The sequence below is a fragment of the Epargyreus clarus genome, unplaced genomic scaffold (genome assembly GCF_041222505.1).
Source record: "Epargyreus clarus isolate Ecla_fem2 unplaced genomic scaffold, WU_Ecla_fem_2.2 ptg000032l, whole genome shotgun sequence".
Lineage (NCBI taxonomy): Eukaryota > Metazoa > Arthropoda > Insecta > Lepidoptera > Hesperiidae > Epargyreus > Epargyreus clarus.
This window is the reverse complement of record NW_027332237.1, coordinates 7,092,494-7,112,070: the sequence shown is the minus strand read 5'-3', so window position 1 is coordinate 7,112,070 and position 19,577 is coordinate 7,092,494. Positions and strand designations below refer to the sequence as shown.

Below are 19,577 nucleotides of genomic sequence, written 5' to 3'. Positions count from 1 at the left end.
TGTTTTACTGCTGTTGAAACCCTTTTGTACCACTGCTGAGCACAGGTTTCTCCACACTTCTGAGACCCTTTTTAATACTATGTTCTAGTATTATAAACAAAATACCAATAACTGTTTTAAAATGTAACCTGTGTCATTCTCACAATTTAGACGAAAACTACACTTCTTATGTTAAAATTCGTCAAGCTACGTGCACACATACGCACACACACACACACGTATACACGCTCAAAAAACGTTACCCTCGGACGTAATCTACCTGATACTGAGTGGTGGAAACCTTCGAAAAGTACCCGACGCCGTAAGGAGCGTCGCCGGGCCATGGCCTTAGCTCTTGGTGGAGAACTCCGGGATCTCCAACAAAACACAATCGGAGTCCTTAAAGTGCAAAGCCCCTTACGACTATTTGCGACCACACGTAACGCCGTCCTTCCCGGGGTCGCTGGCTGGACGGTTCGAGCTCCCACTCTTGCCGCCCGCAACCCCGGAAGCCCCCTTTTAGTCGCCTCTTACGACAGGCAGGGGATAGGCAGTCCCGGGACTACAGAGACAAGATTTATCACCTAGAAAAATGTTTACACTTTTCTGTAAATCACATCTAGTTAATTTATATCTGTAATCCAGTACAATGGACACAGGATGGGACATTATCACGGGGCTTGAGCGATGAAAATTGTTCCGCGAAGCTCCAACCCAGTCTAAAACGTTTTTAATTGGAAAAATCTCAAAATGAATACTTTAGCGCCAGTTAGGGTGTTGATGGTCAGACCTCAGCTATCAATACGTCTGTCGACTACAATATTTATAGTAAGTTTCTTTTTTGTAATAAAGGAGAAGCAGACAAGCATGCAGTCCACCTGATGGTAACTGGCTTCCGCCCAAGGAAATCTGTAATTAACATAAAAAAACATTATATTCCTACCTAAAATCAGGCACAGAGGCGCCGCTACCCCTGAAGACTAAGCTGGAATGCCACCACAATTACCACCAAATGAAGTGGATGCTCGTTTAACTACTCGATTTTAAGTAGTGATTATTATAAAAACGAAAAATGCGACAAAAAAGTATCATATTATTAAAAGGCGTCAACCCGTTTGGGCTGTAGGGCCAAAGAATAAGACATACATACAATATACATATCATCAACAGCCCATTATCGTCCCACTCCTGGGCACGGCTTCCTCTCATAACGAGAAGGATAAGGTCATAGTCCACCGCGCTGGCCAAGTGCGTATTGGTATATTTCACATACCTTTGAGATATTTTTATAAATCTCTCATGTATGCAGGTTTCACGATATTTTCCTTCACCGTTTAAGCAAGTGCTAATTAGTTTCTAATACGCTCATAAATTTTGAAAGATGAGTGGTGCGTGCCTGGGATTTGAAACTCAGACCCCTCGATTGAGAGGCCGAGTTTCTTAACCACTAGGCTATCACTGCTTATACATACATTACCCTATTCAGTAGATTAATAAAAGTGCTATATTTATCCCGTCAGCTTTAATCCAACCTATTTCCTTAAAGAAAGGGAAGTCCCTACAAAGGCTATTATACTTACATAATGATTCATTGCAATTTTATCAGTAAATTATTATGCAAGCCAATTAAATGGTCAAATGTTATGCCAAGAGTTCAATTTTCCTTATCGGTCGTTATTCATACCTATTTATTTTTTACATATATAAAGTATTACTGTTGTGTTCATCCATTGCATGCAAATAAAATATTTGACGAAATGTAATTTCAAAACGTGGTTATTAAAACTGTATATATTTCATGTAACTAGGATTTTATGATGTGTAATAAAAACATTTTATATACCTGTTTCTTTAGAAACTATCATAAAATGTACATAGTTTTACGGGAAGTTATTTCTTTTCTGCAATGGAGACCACGGATCGGCAAAAAGCACGAAGTAAATCACAGATGCTTTGCCAATCCAAAGAACTAAAATTAACATTTCAGAGTCTATCTAAAAAGCCGGTCTCCATACCCTTCCACCGAAATACAAAGACTGTAAGATAGATACATTTTTCCCAAAGAAAAAATGAAAACTTAGTATCACAACAACAACAACAAACAATGGGTATAAAATTAACTAAACAACTATTTAGTATAGCACTCGGCTTCAGCCTTAAAATAAGGGACTTCCCTTTAAAACTCATAAATATTATTGTTTATTCATTATATTAATTAATCATTAAACAGTCGTAATAATTATGTAATCCAATGATACAATGAGTAAGTGTCACATAATTTAATTTTAAGTCCGCGGTAATATAAAAGTAGTAAAAGCTTGCAGTCCAGCTGACAGAAAGTATTCTACCAACCATCACCACCACCTACCAACTACCTACCCTATAAGATGTATATATATCTACATTTCTACAATCAACTCCATATAGGCTAGGAATCCTACCTGAGGTTGCAATAAACAGCATCATGTATATGGTGTGACTAAATCTTATATATAAAATTCTCGTGTCACAATGTTAGTTACCGTACTCCTCCGAAATGGCTTTACCGATTTTCACCAAATTTTATATGCATATTCAGTAGGTCTGAGAAGCGGCTACTATCTATTTTTCATATCCCTAAGTGATCCCTGTTCACTATTAACATTTTCTTATTTATATGGCAACACAACTTTTTCCGGATCAGCTAGTAAAAATATAACCATTTTGCAAAATAGCCATAGGAAATAAAAGCAAACCCAAACATATTATTTACGAATTTTATTGAATTTTTTGATAAAAGTACAAATGCATTAAAAGTAAAATCTTTATTTATTTATTTATTTTATTGTGTAAAACATTTAGTACAATAGGTCAATAGTCAATAACAATACATACAGTTCAATTAAATGCTACCTTTACAGGTGTTACACATGTCAAATTATTATATGTACATAAAAATCTTAAATTATTTATTTTACATTAAATTGACTTCTACAGGTACTGCGTTTAATACTCTATTAAATGGAACACATTCTATGACCATGTAATTCCGTTCCACGAACGATGCTTATCACTGGTTACAATAAATTTCCTATAAAAACTGTTGGCTCTCCTTTACCAGAACTTGGTCAAAGAGAATCCATAGGTGGGTTCCCAGGAGGACTTGGGGATGAAGGGGGAGAAGGAGCGCGAGGCGCCGGCGTTGAAGTCGAACGAAGTGTCCTTGTTCTTGAACAGGTTGAGGTGACCGAGCGCGCTCACGTCTGTGCGCTTGAACAAGTCTGTCCGCGCAGCGTTGAGAGAAGCACCGACCTTGTCGCTGTAATAATACAAATTTTAATATTATAAGATGATTGAATAGAAAGGACAAAGATGATTATGAGCTATATTGTAGTGCTGCTGTGTTCTGAATTGATGGGTGTGGTAAAACATTCATTTTTAGCAGATAAATGGATACTAATATCAATGGTGAGGGCAGTTGGAAATTGCCTGCAGATTGACCACAAATCACTCTTCTATCAAAACGCGTCAAAGAATATTAGAGCTCCAAAATTCTTCCCGGGAGGACTTGTTCATCTATAGGCCAAAGTTACATCAAATAATAAAGTTAGATAGGACGTTGAATGTCCCCTCTCCACGTCTCTTTATTAGAACGTGGGAGGTCAACCCATAGTTAATAACCTCACTGGCTAAATCTGCACGCAAAGTATACTCACTTGAAAGTGTAGTCAACTCCGCCACCATAGGTGTTGAAGTTGGGAGCGCCGGGGAACTGGGTGGGCATGTTCTTGGTGACGAAGGCGTTGGCGTTCAGGTTGTGCTTGTCAGTGTCCAGCACATTCAGCTTCCCGGCCGCCGTCAGCTGCTTACCGAACTCCGGGATGGTCCTCTGGGAGACACTCAGACCATGGCCGTTCCTGAAATAGATCAATACAAATAACTCTGTATCTTATATGAAAAAGAACTAACAATTGAGGACTATATCAGAATAGGTAATTTTTGTTTATATTTGAAAGAAATAAAACAGTTTTTAGGTAGATTTCATATAAATTATTTTAAATGTTTTAAGGCTCTCTAAAAGAATATGTTAAACTAAGTAGTCAGTAAGTCATCTATGTGTTGCGTCTATGTATATCTTGCGTCTGGTTAAAGTGTTAACTTACACATTATCGAGAGCCAAGCCAAGACCTCGGGATGCGGCTGACTGCGTGCCGGTCACACTCAGGATGTTGTTGTCGCTGCGGGCGACGGGAATCTTGGCGCCGAACTCTGTGTTCCCGGTCTTCCCGTCCACGCTAATCGTTGTTTGCGCTTGACGACGCGCTCTCGACAGTGGCTCCATCTGCACCGTCTCCAGTGGTGCGGAGAAGTATACTGTACCATCTTCTCCAAGGATAACTCCATCTTCAGCCAGGTGCATAGGATGCTCTTCCACCAGAAGGTACCGGCAGTTGACGCCGACCAACAGAACAGCCAATACAAAGCCTTTAGCGAACATTTTGAATAATTGACAAATTATGTCTGAGTTCAAGATGTCTTGCTGCTTGCTCTTGCAAAATGCGAATGCTGTAAGGATCTGTGCTCGTAGCCTTTATACTGAAAGAAGATGCTTCAAGAAATCCCCGATTCCGCGATAACGCGGTGCTTCACATTTCATTGTTTATGTTATAGTATTACGTATGCATGTATAATTGAACTGATAAGGTTACGGAACGAATCGATTAGTGTATCATGCGTGAAACTGTAGAATATTAATGAGCGTTAATTAATGTCTGAATCGTCGTCTTAAATTGATTATTTGTAGTAAAATGTACAGCGCGTAAAATATTTAAAACGAGCGTGTCTAATACTTTTCTTCTTTATTTTTTTCTTATGAAATAGAAATAAAAACCAGCATGCAGTTTGGTTAATGGTAAGTCACTGGTCACTGCCGCCCAATGTTTTTTGTTATGAACAATATCAACCCATTACTAGAGCACGTGTCTTCTTTCAGAGTGAGGGACGTTTAGACCATAGTCCACCACGATGGATTTTGGCTTTCCGGTCATGTAAGAATGGGCATGATGACAAATTTTGAACGCCCCTTTTATAGTGTAGGTACATTTCTAGTGATCCCAAAAATCGTATTATTTCGCAATAAATTCAGTATTAACGGAAATATTAGCATTTTTAAAACAAATTTTGAATTAAGCGCGAAAACGCTCACGGGTGTCATGGCGTCTGCGAGTGACGTCCGCTTCGATATCTCATAGAAAAATTCAAGTAATACGGTGACACGCCAAAAAAATGGCGTCATTTCGCCCCGATTAGCGTTTTAGACAAGATGGCCGACTGCAGTATTTTATACTATTATTTTATTGAAAATATAAGGAATCCTAAAGTTTTTATTAAAACTGTTTTTTTTTTGAGAATGCTTTCAACATATTGTTTTTAAGTAAATCATTTACTCTTCGATTTTTCAATACTGTCATCATGCCCATTCGATCCCCGGATAAGCAACTGAGTTGTAAATTTTAGTAGTACCCTAAAAGTACCCTGTTTATAAGGGGACAAACCTTAAAAATCTTGTCGATGTTGCCGGATAGTCATCGGGTCATGTGGGAATTGTGGGCCCTCTCGGTGGCCGTCCTAGAGTTACGAAGAGGACTTCGGGATATCCATCGGAATCCACTCGGAATCATTTGAACGCGGTGCCTCCAACAAGACATCCTAGAAACAATTACCAACCTATTATAAACGTTACACATAGGTGCAGAATACTACTTTTTGAAAATAAGTGTAGTTCCCCGATTCTAACATTATCCTGTACGTTTATATTTAATATTTTTTGATTTCCAAAGAAAATTGAAATCCATTAGATGACGTCATTCAACTTTCCGGTTAAACCGAGATCTTAAAAGTAAAAAAGTATTTTAATTTTATTTTTATCCTTATATGGGTTTAAAATGTTTCTTACGAGTTAAGTTCGAGGAAACGATCTCAAAAAATACCAATTTCATAAATAAGGTACATTCCCGAATTTTACGAAAGGATCAAAGACCTGAGCCCTTTGAGGACCTTTGAGCTACATTGCACTATTGTGTTCTAATTTGAAGGGTTTAGTAAGGGAGAGACACTTATATGAGTTATTTCAAGTTAGTCCTCAGGATTGTAACGCATATATGGCAGGCTTAATCTGACCTATTCTGTAGTAGATTACAGATGTCCATGGCTAGTAGTACCCATAATATGAGGAAAAGTGTATGCTTACTTGATTCTTAAATATTATAAAAAAAGTTAGACTAGAATTATTTTTGATATAAATAAATTAAGAATCAACAATGATTTTAGGTTTAATAACACAATTAAAGACATACTAGCAGACATAAATAGACCACCTCTTATTAATATAAGAGGTTTATTTCTTGTCTTTATATTTTTACTTCATATGAGTTATTTAAGTTATTTAGCGATTCATTAAAAAAGTAATTACTATCAACAGTCGATTTAGTAGAATGCTTACGAGTATTTTTAGGATTTCGTACCCATAAGGTAAAAACGGAACCCGCTCCCGTTAGACTCCGCTGTCTGTCCGTCCGTACGTCTATCACAGGGCTTTATCTCTGTTAACGTAATAGATACACGTTTTTACAGGGAACGTATAACGGTGGCCGTATAACATGGTATTCAAATTTACACAATGAATGTACTTTAATGGCTCCTATAATAACAAATACTAGAAATTAAAAAAAATTGAATTTTGGTGGTACGGGTGCCGTACCACCAAAATTGGATCGGATGCGGATTCGACTTGCACTTGGCCAATTATTTGTTTCTGCTGTTACTATATTTTCAAAAGTAAATTCAATGTACAGACGGATTATCGTTTGCACTATTGAGTTGGAAACAGGGATTCACCTAATCAATGCAATTAATTTATCGGTGGCAATAAAATTATAATAATTACTGGTTCAAAGAGGTCATATTATATTTATTATCAGATGTAGTATAAGGAACGCGCGCCCCGCAACTTGTGTGGAATTGAACCAATTTACAAAGTTAAGCAACGCCAAACGCAGTCCGATGGATGGGTTACCGGTAGTAGTTTTATGAGCCGCTGTGTTTTTTATATCCTAATTTTAATTATTTCGTTGTTTTTTTAATAATGTGTATTTTCGTACTTTGTTTCTTCCATGCTACGGAGAGCATATTATTTGTCGATCTTAGTTGTTATAGCTGTAGTTAAACCTTGTGGCCTTATGGGCAGTGTTAAAACATTCAATAACCCCCACTAACAACTCTAGGCATTCCCCCAGTTATGAAAAAGGGTCCCGTGCTCAGTAACGGAAAACAAAAAAATGTTTAACAAAAATACAACCGACTTTTATATCGCTACAAAGTAAAAGATATTTTTTTTGTATTTTTTTTTCATTAAGCATTTAGTACAATACATAAATAAAATACATAAAGTCTAATGAAATGCTACCTTTACAGATGTTACACATGTCAAAACTTAGCTAAAATGTTAGAATTAACAAGAAAAGTTTTAAAGGTAAATGATGCTAAGATTAAGACGTATGAAATAAATAATTTATGCTAAGTTATGGTAAGATTAAGACGTATGAAATAAAAGAATTGTTATAAATTTTGGTTTAGTACATAGTTCTGAAGTGGGCGCCCAATCGGTTCATAAACGACGTAGTTATTGGTGAACAAACATAAAAAAATATATACGGTCGAATTGAGAAACCTCCATAAATACCACCATAAATCATTGCGATCACTATATACTAAATAATACGGGTGATTTGGAATCTTTGGACGCTCGCCTGCGGCAGTACCATCTTTCCTGTTTCTGGTTTTTTGCAGTAAGTTATCACTGGTGTACCTAAATACATTTATTTAGATTTTTATTGGATGTAGTAGGTAGATTAACTTTTTCGAAGCATTTCATCAAACATCAGAAGCCTAAACAACAACCTATATCAGGTAGGACTCCTGTAGCCGGCATCTATGAGAGCCATGTTAAATTATGTTAGTATCCGAACCATAGTAATTAGTGTACTATGATTTAACTATACTATGATCCGAACCTTTGATCAAAGGTGCCGTATTAAATATACTTAATTGCATAAATGTATTATGTGGTAATAATATTAAAAATATTTTTTTACTTAACATATATTTTACTAGCCAACGGAACCCGATTTTAAATGTTAAGGGCGAACAACCCTTATCACTTAGGGGTATGAAAAGGAAATGGTAGTCGATTCTCAGACCTACTGAATATGCATACAAAATTTGGTGAAAATCGGTAAAGCCGTTTCGGAGGAGTACGGTAACTAACATTTTGACACGAGAATTTTATATATAAGATTAAATCAGGTAAAAATCATAGAAGTCAGATACAAAGGACATTAAACTGTTCGTAAAATTCGGGAATGTACCTTATATATCTTTTATTTCTTTCCGAGATCATTTCCGAGAACGAGACAGGCTTTTAAAAATTGAGCCTGTGTTCGTAGTCGTTACAAGTGTGTTCACGAGACTTGAGAAATTGTTTTTTATAGCATAGAATTAATTAATTAAGAATAAACAGGTGAGCATGCAGTCTACCTTATGTAAGTTTTTTTTGTTAACGAGGGGGCAACCTTTAAAAGGTACCCGGTGCCGCGGGAGCGACGCAGGGTTATGTGGGATTTTTACCGCACTAAAACCCCCCGGTGGCCGTCTTCGGCCCTGCGTAGAGAGCTCCGCCCTAATGGCTACTGTAGCGCTTGGTCATCTGTAATCGATCCCAGATATGATTAGATTCCTAACTAAGGACGACCACAGATGCGCTGGTACTCCTGAGAACTAAGCTGGAATGGCTCGGAAAAGTTTGTCTCCTCTACACCCTTCATGCCGTGGCGGTGATGCCGTTCTACCACCTTAACCAATCAATAGAATAAAATTTTTTTTTTGTTGTTTTTATATATTTTTACCTCCGAAGTTCCCATGGAGACAGGCATTGAAATGTATTTACTTCTTTATTAATTAATATCAAACCGAGCGACTAAGATACGTAGCCGCAATTGCCAAGTCAACCCGTTATAGTCCCACATCTGGGCATAGATTTCCTATGAGAATGCGAGGTTTTAGGCTAATGTCCACCGTGATGTTTTCCTTCGCCCTTTAAACAAGTGATAATATTTTTAATATGTACAGAACTTAGAAAATGAGTGGAGAGGGAAATCTGGGATTCAAACCGTAGATCACTCGACTGAGAGTTTCTAACCACTAAGCTACCCACCCACTCTCACCCTACCAATACGCACTTGGCCAGCGCGGTGAAGTATGACCTAATCCTTCTCATTCTGAGAGGAGACCAGTGCCCAGCAATGGGACAGTAATGGGTTGATGACGATGACGAAGCTATCACCGCTCCCATGGCTGTTGTAGTTATAAATAATCTCTTAAAACGAGTATGAGGAAAAATTAAGGAACAAATGCGGTTTGTAATTTGATGATTCATTTTTGCTGACGTCACCTAATCGATTATATTTTTCTTTGGAACTCAAAAATTTAATAATTAACTAAACGTGCACTCATGTTTTTTGCTATGAAGTCGGGGATTTACTTTTAGTTTTCAAAAATATTATATAGTATGTTATTCGCTTAAATATTTTATAATAAAGATATTTACTACTTCATCAGCAACCCATTACTGTCCCACTGCTGGGCACGAGTCTCCTCTCAGAATGAGAAGGATTAGACCATAGTCCACCGCGCTGGCCAAGTGACTTCACAAACTTTGAGCTTTTTTTTATAAATCTCTCAGGTATGCAGGTTTCCTCACGATGTTTTCCTTCACCGTTTTAGCAAGTGATAATTAATAAATTTCTAATACGCACATAACTTTGAAACATCAGAGGTCCGTGCCTGGGGTTTGAATCTCGGACCCCTCGATCGAGAGGCCGAGTTTCTTAACAACTAGGCTATCACTGCCTTTACTGCATTTACTACTTATTTTACTTGTACATTTTTTTATAATATAGGAGGAGTAAATAGCATGCTGTCCATCTGATGGTAAGTGGCTAGTGCCCCCCATGCACATCTGTGATCAACGCCAGATAAGATTCACACTTAACACTGCTGTTATTAGGCAGAAGAAAGGCTTCCGTACATTAATTATCAAAATTATAATAGTATTAAAACCTGTATATTTTTGGTTCGATCTGTCTGTATTAATATAATTCATATTTAAGTTATACAAAAAGCAGGTACTTGTGACTAATGATGGTTGTATGTAGAGATATGCAGTCTACTATGAATATAATAGGAAAACATAATAATTATAGTTAAACAATATAAATACGAATGTTATAGGTATGTGAAAGTGTGTACGTTAGTCTTATGGCAAAGTTCCTAAGGTCCAATGGGACTCCTCTGGACTGTTTAGTAACTCACTGTATGACTCGTGGTGACGTAAGTCCCTACATTCCCTCGTTATGGGGAGAGACCCGTTTCCAGTAAAGGAAATAAAAGGGTTACAACCATACGACCCCTTGAACATACAGTATCACGCATGATAAAGCACTAATTAATTATTACATTACATTATCAATTCAATAATATGCACAATACGTAATACTATAACATAAACATATGTGAAGCAACGCGTTATCGCGCGGAATAGGGGATTTCTTAAAACTTCCTTTTCAGTATAAAAGCTACGAGCGCAGATCCTTACAGCATTCGCATTTTGCAAGAGCAAGCAGCAAGACATCTTGAACTCAGACATAATTTGTCAATCAGTCGAAATGTTCGCTAAAGGTTTTGTATTGGCTGTTCTGTTGGTCGGCGTCAACTGCCGGTACCTTCTGGTGGAAGAGCATCCTATGCACCTGGCTGAAGATGGAGTTATCCTTGGAGAAGATGGTACAGTATACTTCTCCGCACCACTGGAGACGGTGCAGATGGAGCCACTGTCAAGAGCACGTCGTCAAGCGCAAACAACGATCAGCGTGGACGGGAAGACCGGGAACACGGAGTTCGGCGCCAAGATTCCCGTCGCCCGCACCGACAACAACATCCTGAGTGTGACCGGCACGCAGTCCGCCGCTTCCCGCAGTCTTGGCTTGGCTCTCGATAACGTGTAAGTTAACACTTTAATTAGACGCAAGACATACATAAACAAAATATAACTAAACTTGATTTTTGAACATTTATTTTTTTCCCCGACTCTAAATGTTTTAGGCTATTAATGATTATGCGAAATATTGTAAACATAGAATATTTTGTATCAAAGTCCCATTTTTGTTTTGGTTTTTATTAAAGCGCATACATTTCTCTCTTATTTTTATAAATATCGGAGACTTATTATTTTAATATGTTTCAGGAACGGCCATGGTCTGAGTGTCTCTCAGAGGACCATCCCGGAGTTCGGTAAGCAGCTGACAGCGGCCGGGAAGCTGAATGTGCTGGACACTGACAGACACAACGTGAACGCCAACGCTTTCGTCACCAAGAACATGCCCACCCAGTTCCCCGGCGCTCCCAACTTCAACACCTACGGTGGCGGAGTTGACTACACTTTCGAGTGAGTATACTTCGTGTGAAAAGACGTAGCTAGTAAAATTTTACTGCATTCCTCACTCTAATAGAAATACCACAGTGGTCAGCAAGGCTAGAGCATTCATCATCATGTTGCTTTAATACAATTTGGTGTAGGTAGGTTAGTTAGTAGCCAACTCGTGTCAGATGATTCGTCACTACCGCCAACAACCATATATAATCAATTTGATATTGGATCACAGATGCGTTGCTGCTCTTGCGGTCTTCATTACTGCAGCCTTCAAAGCACTACCATGCAGAATTAAGCACTTCTCTCACCGCACTTTTTCTCCATTATTTTATACTTCACACTCATATAATAATATATGTATGCTTACAGCAAAAAGATCGGTGCTTCCCTCACCGCTGCGCAGACTGACCTATTCAAGCGCACTGACGTGAGCGCGCTCGGTCACCTGAACCTGTTCAAGAACAAGGACTCTTCGTTCGACTTCAACGCCGGCGCCACGCGCTCCTTCTCTCCCTTCATCCCCAAGTCCTCCTGGGAACCCACCTACGGATTCTCCTTCTCCAAGTCCTGGTAAAAATGGATAGAAGTTGGAACATCTCTATGACCAATAGTTCAGAACATTACATAACCTTATTATAACTTGCAAATTATTGCTACATAACAAAAATCACGGAGTTGATACCCATACAACAAATGAACATTTCCCCGTCACTTAAAGTTTAATTCAGGCCGAAATCGGACCGTAAACTAAATAAAGATCCAATGAAACTACTTCGTGAAATGGAATTACTTGGTCATAGAATATGTTCCATTTTTTAGAGTATTAAACATAGTACCTGCCGAACTCAGTTTTATATAAATAAATAATGTAAGACTTTTTTGTATATAGAATAAAATTAGTTTAGAATTTTGATGCATTTGTAAATTTAATTCTGAAAATTTTAATAAAATCCGTAAATTATATTTTTGTTTGCTTTTCCTTCTTATATTTTTTCCTGATAATTGAAAATTAATATTATATTTTTTAGTTAGAAAATTAAACCATTAAGTCTCTCATATGAAGACTTGCAAAGCTTTTTAGATATAACTTACAAAAAAATACAAAGGTTTATTAAACATTCATATTTACTTTATAATCTTATGTATGAATGTTTCTTTGATATAAATTCTACAATTATTTAACTGTATATCAAGTCATTGGAAAAGGTTATTCATGATATATCTAGGAATAACACTACCTTGTAATTAATTGCTAAGATAAGAACTATTGTTACATATCTTTTTGTGACATATTGTGTTGTCATGTCGAATCTAACTTGTCCGTAAATATACTACTTACACAGACCATAGTAAAGACTACTCACCCCTAACAAGAAAATGTAACCAGTTTTGAGAATTGAAATAGTTGCGTAAAAATGTTGTGAAACGTCCTCGTTCTAAAATGTCCCCAACATATTTGAAATACTTTATTTATTTATTATGTAAATTACGCAGTATTAGTTATTCATTCGTAAATTTTCTCTAAAATGGTTTTTATTTGTCGAGAATTCAAAAAAATAACTGACAAATCGGCCTTTTTGTGGCTTTATTCAATTTTAAAGAGGCGAAGTATCTTTATTTATCTATGACACAGACTTACAATTTTTGCAATGGCTGCTTCATAAAAAAATCTATTTCTCCTTTTAAATCAAGAATACGATCTAATTAACAATCTACTCCCATACATTTGATCCTTTGTATAATATAAAACATTTTTTTTATTATATAGGAGTAGCAGACGAGCATGAGTCATGGTAAGTGGCTACTGCCGCCCATGGACATCTGTAATCAACCCCAGATAGGATTAGATATTCCTACCTGAGGTCGGCCACAGATGCGCCGCTACCCCTGAGGACTAAGCTTGAACGCTGAAAAGTCTGTCTCCCTTGCCACACCCTTCAAAGCGGAACACAGCAGCGCCTAACACTGCTGTTATTAGATAGAAATAGGTGTGGCAGTGGTGTTGCCGGATTCGAACCACAAAGGGTTCTACCACCTTAAAAAATTAATCAGTTTTGAAAAGTTTAGTTTAGTTTAGTTTTGATATAATCCACTAGGGGCGCTGATTGGAAATGTATGGGCAAATACATAAACAAATAAGTAAGCGTAAGGCAGAATAGGTATGGCGGTGGTACTTCAAGAATTTACCACGAATGGTATCTTCAATTTCGCTGAATTTTCACTATAAGTACGATTAAGTTCACACAAAACTCATTCTTTCGGCCGTTACTCGAGATTAAATCAATAATAATCACCAGTTGTTACAGAACACTTATATAAAACCGGAAAGCTTTGTGAAAAATATTACGTATTATATATTTCTTACAAATCTATCAATTTTCAAGCCGGAAAACCGTGTTGTATCTGATTAATATGTCATTAAACGGAGAAGTGGTAAAATACCAGAAATTGTGCGTTAAAAATGCAAATTACAAATAAGAGGATATGCATATACTTGAGAAGTTGTTAACAACATTTATGTTTTCTTTCTTATTCTTTCTACATTTAATTAAGCCTTTCAAGCCTTTTAAGCCCACTTTGTGCACGGATCTCCGCGCAACTAAATAGGTACTTGAAGGCCCGGAACTAAATAGGTACTTGAAGGTGATGGAACCTTACGTGGTTCATTGCAGCACCTATTTATAACGTTCTAGCATTTTGATGAAAGGGTGAGGATGAGGATGCCAACTGACTAACATAAGAGACTTCCTACAAGAGATTTTTAAAAATCCCTCATGCATGAACATTTTCTCATGTACTTTTTTATCGTTAAAGAATATAGGTACGAATAACATAAAAAGACAGAAGTGTACAACAAGGATTTGAACCCTAATGTCCTAACGTTGAAAATGGAAATTAATACCATTAGCTTATCACTGCTAAGCCAAGTAATAATTACTTAATCAAGTAGTAAGTATTAATTAAACAGATTAAATATTACTAGGCTACAGCGGATATTCTCAATATTTTCATACAAAAACTTTCATCCCGCTTCACACTGACACCATTTCCGATTGACGTTTGAAATTTGTTTCAGAACAACTTATTACCAATAGGTACTAAGTGGAGCACACTTTTCTTGCCCATGTCCGTATTACTACTATAAAGTTAATGTCTTTCGTAATAACTAATACATATTTGAGGATACTTTTATTTCATTCCTTTTTGTATTGGGGAGTGTACCTTAGTTTCTGAGTGCATTTCCGCAAACCTACTCAATCCTAACTAATATTATAAAGGCGAATGTGATTGTTCGCTTATTTGCTACACTTTCACGATTTAACTACATAACAGTTTGTCATGATTTCGTACATACGTTTTCAGGGGTTCAGAAAAGGACATAGAATACCAACTATCCCGAAAGAAAATTAGTTCCCAAGGGATTGATAAAAACAAAACAATCAACTACATCTTGCTGCGAAAAAAGCCGCGGGTAGCGCTAGTAGAAGATTAAATTAAATTAAAGTTTAAATTCAAACTGCATGTGTGCAAATTTAATTCCTGTCAAAGTAATTTTGAATGTCTACTATTATAGATCATCTTTCCGAAATGTGTGTAATTTGCATCTAAAAAAAGGAATATAGGTACACGTTATATGTGGACATTGAAGTTATGAATACTTATGAATAATTATTTATGTAAAGCCACACTAGAGTAACATAATATCAAGAGTATTTTAAGTTTACGTTTTCATTAATATTGTAATGTTTTCTAATTGTATCAAAAACATATATGAGGAAAGAATAAATAACCGAGTTTGATTTCTCACTTTTAATTGACGTCACATATCGATTTAAAAAATCTTAAGAAGTCAACAATTATCAATTAGGTATCGAAACTTGCGGATAATGTTTATTGCTATGACGTCGGGGATTAAAAATATTTAGAAAAATACTAAATAGTTAAGGATACATATCAAAAACACGTCTACTTTTAAAAAGAGAGTAAAAGACCACTACTTCTCCTTAGCAAGATGAGTATTAGTTAAATCATTATATATTATTTATTTATATATTTGTATTACACCGTTATCTTTATATAACTATATATTTATATGTTAAATATCTTTCCATGTGTTATTCGGTATTATATGTATGTAATGTATGAATAAAATATATATCCTTACTTCCTTACTAATATTATAAATCCGAAAGTAACTCTGTCTGTCTGTCTGTCTGTCTATCTGGTTGTCTTTTCTTCACGCCTAAACCACTGAACCGATTTTAATGAAATTTTGTACAAAGATAGTCGGAGACCCGAGAACGAACATAGGATAGTTTTATCCCGGAAATCCCACGGGAACTAGGGATGGCGATCTAAGATCGATTAATCGGAGAATCGATCTTTTGGACCATTAAGTCGATTATTTTAATCGATCTCCAGTAACGGAACGATTCAGTGAATCGATCTTTCAACCCAGAAGATCGAAATTCGATTTTAAAATTTACCTACAGTTACTTTACTTATCCATGTTAATCGATCATCTATCTATTTATATGAAAATGAATATTTGTCTATATACATTTTATAGAATCGGAAACTATGCATTTGATCAAGTGATGATCTTTTGCAAAGTTGTTGTCCAAGAGCCCACGAAGGTTTGGGAGTTGGTAAGACCAATTTTCGACAGATGACACCACTGTCATTCCAATGAAGGTACGATTTTTCTGTTTTATGTATGTCATATTATTCTTTAAAATGCGGGCGAAGCCGCGGGCACCACTTGTGATTCAACACCGGCGGCACCACCGCCACACCTATTTCTACCTCATAACAGCAGCTAAGCGCTGCCGTGTTCTGTTTTGAAAGGTGTGTTAAGGGAGACATACTTTTCCGAGGCGTTTCATCTTAGTCCTATATTATAAAATAAAAATAAATAAAATAGTTAAATATAACAATAACTTTGACGGTAGCGACGGAACGTAACCATTCTGTGTTGCACCAATTTATTTGTCACTAGCTGACCCGGCAAACTTTGTACCGCCTCAAAATCTATTTATCATATATATTTCATATAAAATATAGCCTATGTTACTCGTGGATAATGTAGCTTTCGAATGGTGAAATAATTTTTAAAATCGGTCCAGTAGTTTTTGAGCCTATTCATTACAATCAAACAAACAAACAAAGTTTTCCTCTTTATAATATTAGTATAGACAAGCAGCACCCGTGGCTTGGCCTGAGTTTAAAAACATAACAAAGTTAGCTATACAGTATTTTCCATATCGGTTCAGTATTTCCAAAGATTAGCCCTTACAAACAAACAGACGAACGAAGGAACAAACAAACAAATAAACAAACAAACATGGTTACAAACTTTTCTTCGATCTTCGATCGAAGATTACATTGGATTGGATTGGAAGCTTGATCGATGATCAATAATTGATCGAACAATTTAGTCTATAAAATATATCGAAAAATATTCAAATTATTAAACATATTTTAGGACATTAAGAATTATAGTGATAACCTTAACATAATAAAGTAAAGTAATATGTTACTATACCCTTATCAATTATAAATACGCACGCGTAACACTATAACATAAACAATGAAATGTGAAGCACCGCGATATCGCGGAATCGGGGATTTCTTAAGTCTTCCTCTTCAGTATAAAAGCTACGAGTGCAGATGCTTACAGCATTCGCATTTTGCAAGAGCAAGCAGCAAGACATCTTGAACTAAGACATAATTTGTCAATCAGTCGAAATGTTCGCTAAAGGCTTTGTATTGGCTGTTTTGTTGGTCGGCGTCAACTGCCGGTACCTTCTGGTGGAAGAGCATCCTATGCACCTGGCTGAAGATGGGGTTATCGTTGGAGAAGATGGTACAGTATACTTCTCCGCACCACTGGAGACGGTGCAGATGGAGCCACTGTCAAGAGCACGTCGTCAAGCAGAAACAAGGATCAGCGTGGACGGGAAGACCGGGAACACGGAGTTCGGCGCCAAGATTCCCGTCGCCCGCAACGACAACAACATCCTGAGTGTGACCGGCACGCAGTCAGCCGCCTCCCGCAGTCTCGGCTTGGCTCTCGATAATGTGTAAGTGTTAACACTTAAACTATTTGCACACCACACATAGGCAAATAAACAAAGACGTGGATTATAAAACAATTTCATTAGTTCATCATCCCGAGAACTCTAAATGTTTGGGCTATTATACGAAATCTTCTAAATATAGAGTATTACGCATCAAAGTCCAACTTTTGTTTTGGTTACTATTTGTGCTGCATACATTGCTCAAAATTTTTTTATAGGCTTATGCATCGGAGAATTATTAAATAAACCTGTTTCAGGAAAGGCCATGCCCTGAGTGTCTCCCAGAAGACCATCCCAGAGTTTGGTAAGCAGCTGACGGCGGCCGGAAAGCTGAATGTGCTGGATACCGACAAGCACAACCTGAACGCCAACGCCTTCGTCACCAAGAACATGCCCACACAGTTCCCCGGCGCTCCCAACTTCAACACCTATGGTGGCGGAGTTGACTACACTTTCGAGTGAGTATACTTCGTATGAAAAGACCTAACTAGTAAAATTTTACTGCAGTTCCTCACTCTAATAGAAATACAACAGTGGCCAGTAAGGCTAGAGTATTCATCATCATATTGCTATAATACAATTTGGTGTAGGTAGGTTAGTTAATAGCCAACTCGTGTCAGATGATTCGTCACTGCCGCCAACAACCATATGTAACCAATTTGATATTGGATCACAGATGCGTTGCTGCTCTTGAGGTCTTCATTACTGCAGTCATCAAAGCACTACCCTGCAGAATTAAGCACTTCTCTCACCGCACTTTCTTCTCCATTATTTTATACTTCACACTCATATAATAATATTTGTATGCTTACAGCAAAAAGATCGGTGCTTCCCTCGGCGCTGCGCGAACTGACTTTCTGCAGCGCACCGACGTAAACGCGCTCGGTCACCTCAACCTGTTCAAGAACAAGGACACTTCGTTCGACTTCAACGCCGGCGCCACGCGCTCCTTCTCTCCCTTCATCCCCAAGTCCTCCTGGGAACCCACCTATGGATTCTCTTTCTCCAAGTCCTGGTAAAAATGGATTCAAGGAACATCTCTATGATCAATAGTTCAGAACATTACAACTTATTATAACCTGCAAATTTTTGCTACATTACAAAAATCACGGAGTTGATACCCATACAACAAATGAACATTTCTCCGTCACTTAAAGTTTATTTCAGGCCGAAATCGGACCGTAAACTAAATAAAGATCCAATGAAACTACTTCGTGAAATGGAATTACTTGGTCATAGAATATGTTCCATTTTTTAGAGTATTAAACATAGTACCTGCCGCAGTCAGTTTTACATAAATAAATAATTTAAGACTTTTTTGTACATAGTATATAAGTAGTTTAAACTTTCGATGCATTTGTAAATTTAAATATGAAAATTTCAATAAAATCCGTAAATTATATTTGTTGTTTGCTTTTCCTTTCTACAGTACACCATTGTGTATCTATTAAACTAGTTAAAAAGACTTTTTAAAAATATAAATTTTATAAATCAATGCAAATCAATTGAATACTTAAAGTCTGCCACGATTGCATTTATTCTCTTAAGGCACCAAGTGGAGAGCCAAGTCTATGAGTTTAATCTTTAACATACTCTTAAACCTAAACTCAGCAGTGCTTAACACATCTACTATAAGGCAGAAATAAAACTGGTAACCCTTGAATCGAAGGACAAAAGACTAAACGCTTAATTCATCTAAAATTTCCCTTCCGATGTGACGGACCTTACAAAAACTAACTCATTCATCAAGAAGTCATGATTGAATCAATATAAACCGCTAGTCTTATCCCAAACCCAACAGCCTTGTTAGGGAATCCATTACCCGTTATCAACCCGGAAAACTGTATTGTTAGGGTCTGATAAGCACACCATTGAACTAAGAAATGGTAAAGTAGAGAGCTCAGAAAACAGATTACATAAAAACTATTTTCGTGTGGTATTTTTCGGGAGATTTATGTTTTCTACATGGAATTTAATTTTTTCAAAACTTGATT

General features: G+C 36.9%; 3 protein-coding genes across 3 annotated transcripts; 2 read left to right on the top strand and 1 right to left on the bottom strand.

The window, feature by feature from the left end:
* Window positions 1-3,071: 3,071 nt before the first annotated feature.
* On the bottom strand, window positions 3,072-4,517 carry LOC140755087 (defense protein 3-like). The gene is made up of 3 exons (XM_073090284.1): window positions 4,122-4,517; window positions 3,675-3,875; window positions 3,072-3,277 (listed from the first exon to the last, which is right to left on the bottom strand). Exons 1-3 carry the CDS (start codon window positions 4,454-4,456, stop codon window positions 3,073-3,075), a joined length of 741 nt encoding a protein of 246 aa, XP_072946385.1. The 5' UTR covers window positions 4,457-4,517; the 3' UTR covers window position 3,072.
* A 6,144-nt stretch (window positions 4,518-10,661) lies between these two features.
* LOC140755058 (attacin-like) lies at window positions 10,662-12,466 on the top strand. Its single transcript, XM_073090242.1, has 3 exons — window positions 10,662-11,074; window positions 11,318-11,518; window positions 11,873-12,466. The coding sequence occupies exons 1-3, from the start codon at window positions 10,740-10,742 to the stop codon at window positions 12,075-12,077; spliced, it is 741 nt and encodes a 246-aa protein (XP_072946343.1). The 5' UTR covers window positions 10,662-10,739; the 3' UTR covers window positions 12,078-12,466.
* A 4,720-nt stretch (window positions 12,467-17,186) lies between these two features.
* LOC140755054 (attacin-like) lies at window positions 17,187-18,985 on the top strand. Its single transcript, XM_073090237.1, has 3 exons — window positions 17,187-17,586; window positions 17,841-18,041; window positions 18,398-18,985. The coding sequence occupies exons 1-3, from the start codon at window positions 17,252-17,254 to the stop codon at window positions 18,600-18,602; spliced, it is 741 nt and encodes a 246-aa protein (XP_072946338.1). The 5' UTR covers window positions 17,187-17,251; the 3' UTR covers window positions 18,603-18,985.
* The last annotated feature ends 592 nt before the right edge of the window (window positions 18,986-19,577 follow it).

Excerpts from the sequence above, each read along its gene's own strand:
- LOC140755054 (XM_073090237.1), top strand. The coding sequence starts at position 17,252 with ATGTTCGCTAAAGGCTTTGTATTGGCTGTTTTGTTGGTCGGCGTCAAC. Across the intron at positions 17,587-17,840 it reads GGCTTGGCTCTCGATAATGT|GAAAGGCCATGCCCTGAGTG; the intron begins GTAAGTGTTAAC and ends AACCTGTTTCAG. Across the intron at positions 18,042-18,397 it reads GGAGTTGACTACACTTTCGA|CAAAAAGATCGGTGCTTCCC; the intron begins GTGAGTATACTT and ends GTATGCTTACAG.
- LOC140755087 (XM_073090284.1), bottom strand. The coding sequence starts at position 4,456 with ATGTTCGCTAAAGGCTTTGTATTGGCTGTTCTGTTGGTCGGCGTCAAC. Across the intron at positions 3,876-4,121 it reads GGCTTGGCTCTCGATAATGT|GAACGGCCATGGTCTGAGTG; the intron begins GTAAGTTAACAC and ends GATCTATTTCAG. Across the intron at positions 3,278-3,674 it reads GGAGTTGACTACACTTTCAA|CGACAAGGTCGGTGCTTCTC; the intron begins GTGAGTATACTT and ends GTATTATTACAG.
- LOC140755058 (XM_073090242.1), top strand. The coding sequence starts at position 10,740 with ATGTTCGCTAAAGGTTTTGTATTGGCTGTTCTGTTGGTCGGCGTCAAC. Across the intron at positions 11,075-11,317 it reads GGCTTGGCTCTCGATAACGT|GAACGGCCATGGTCTGAGTG; the intron begins GTAAGTTAACAC and ends AATATGTTTCAG. Across the intron at positions 11,519-11,872 it reads GGAGTTGACTACACTTTCGA|CAAAAAGATCGGTGCTTCCC; the intron begins GTGAGTATACTT and ends GTATGCTTACAG.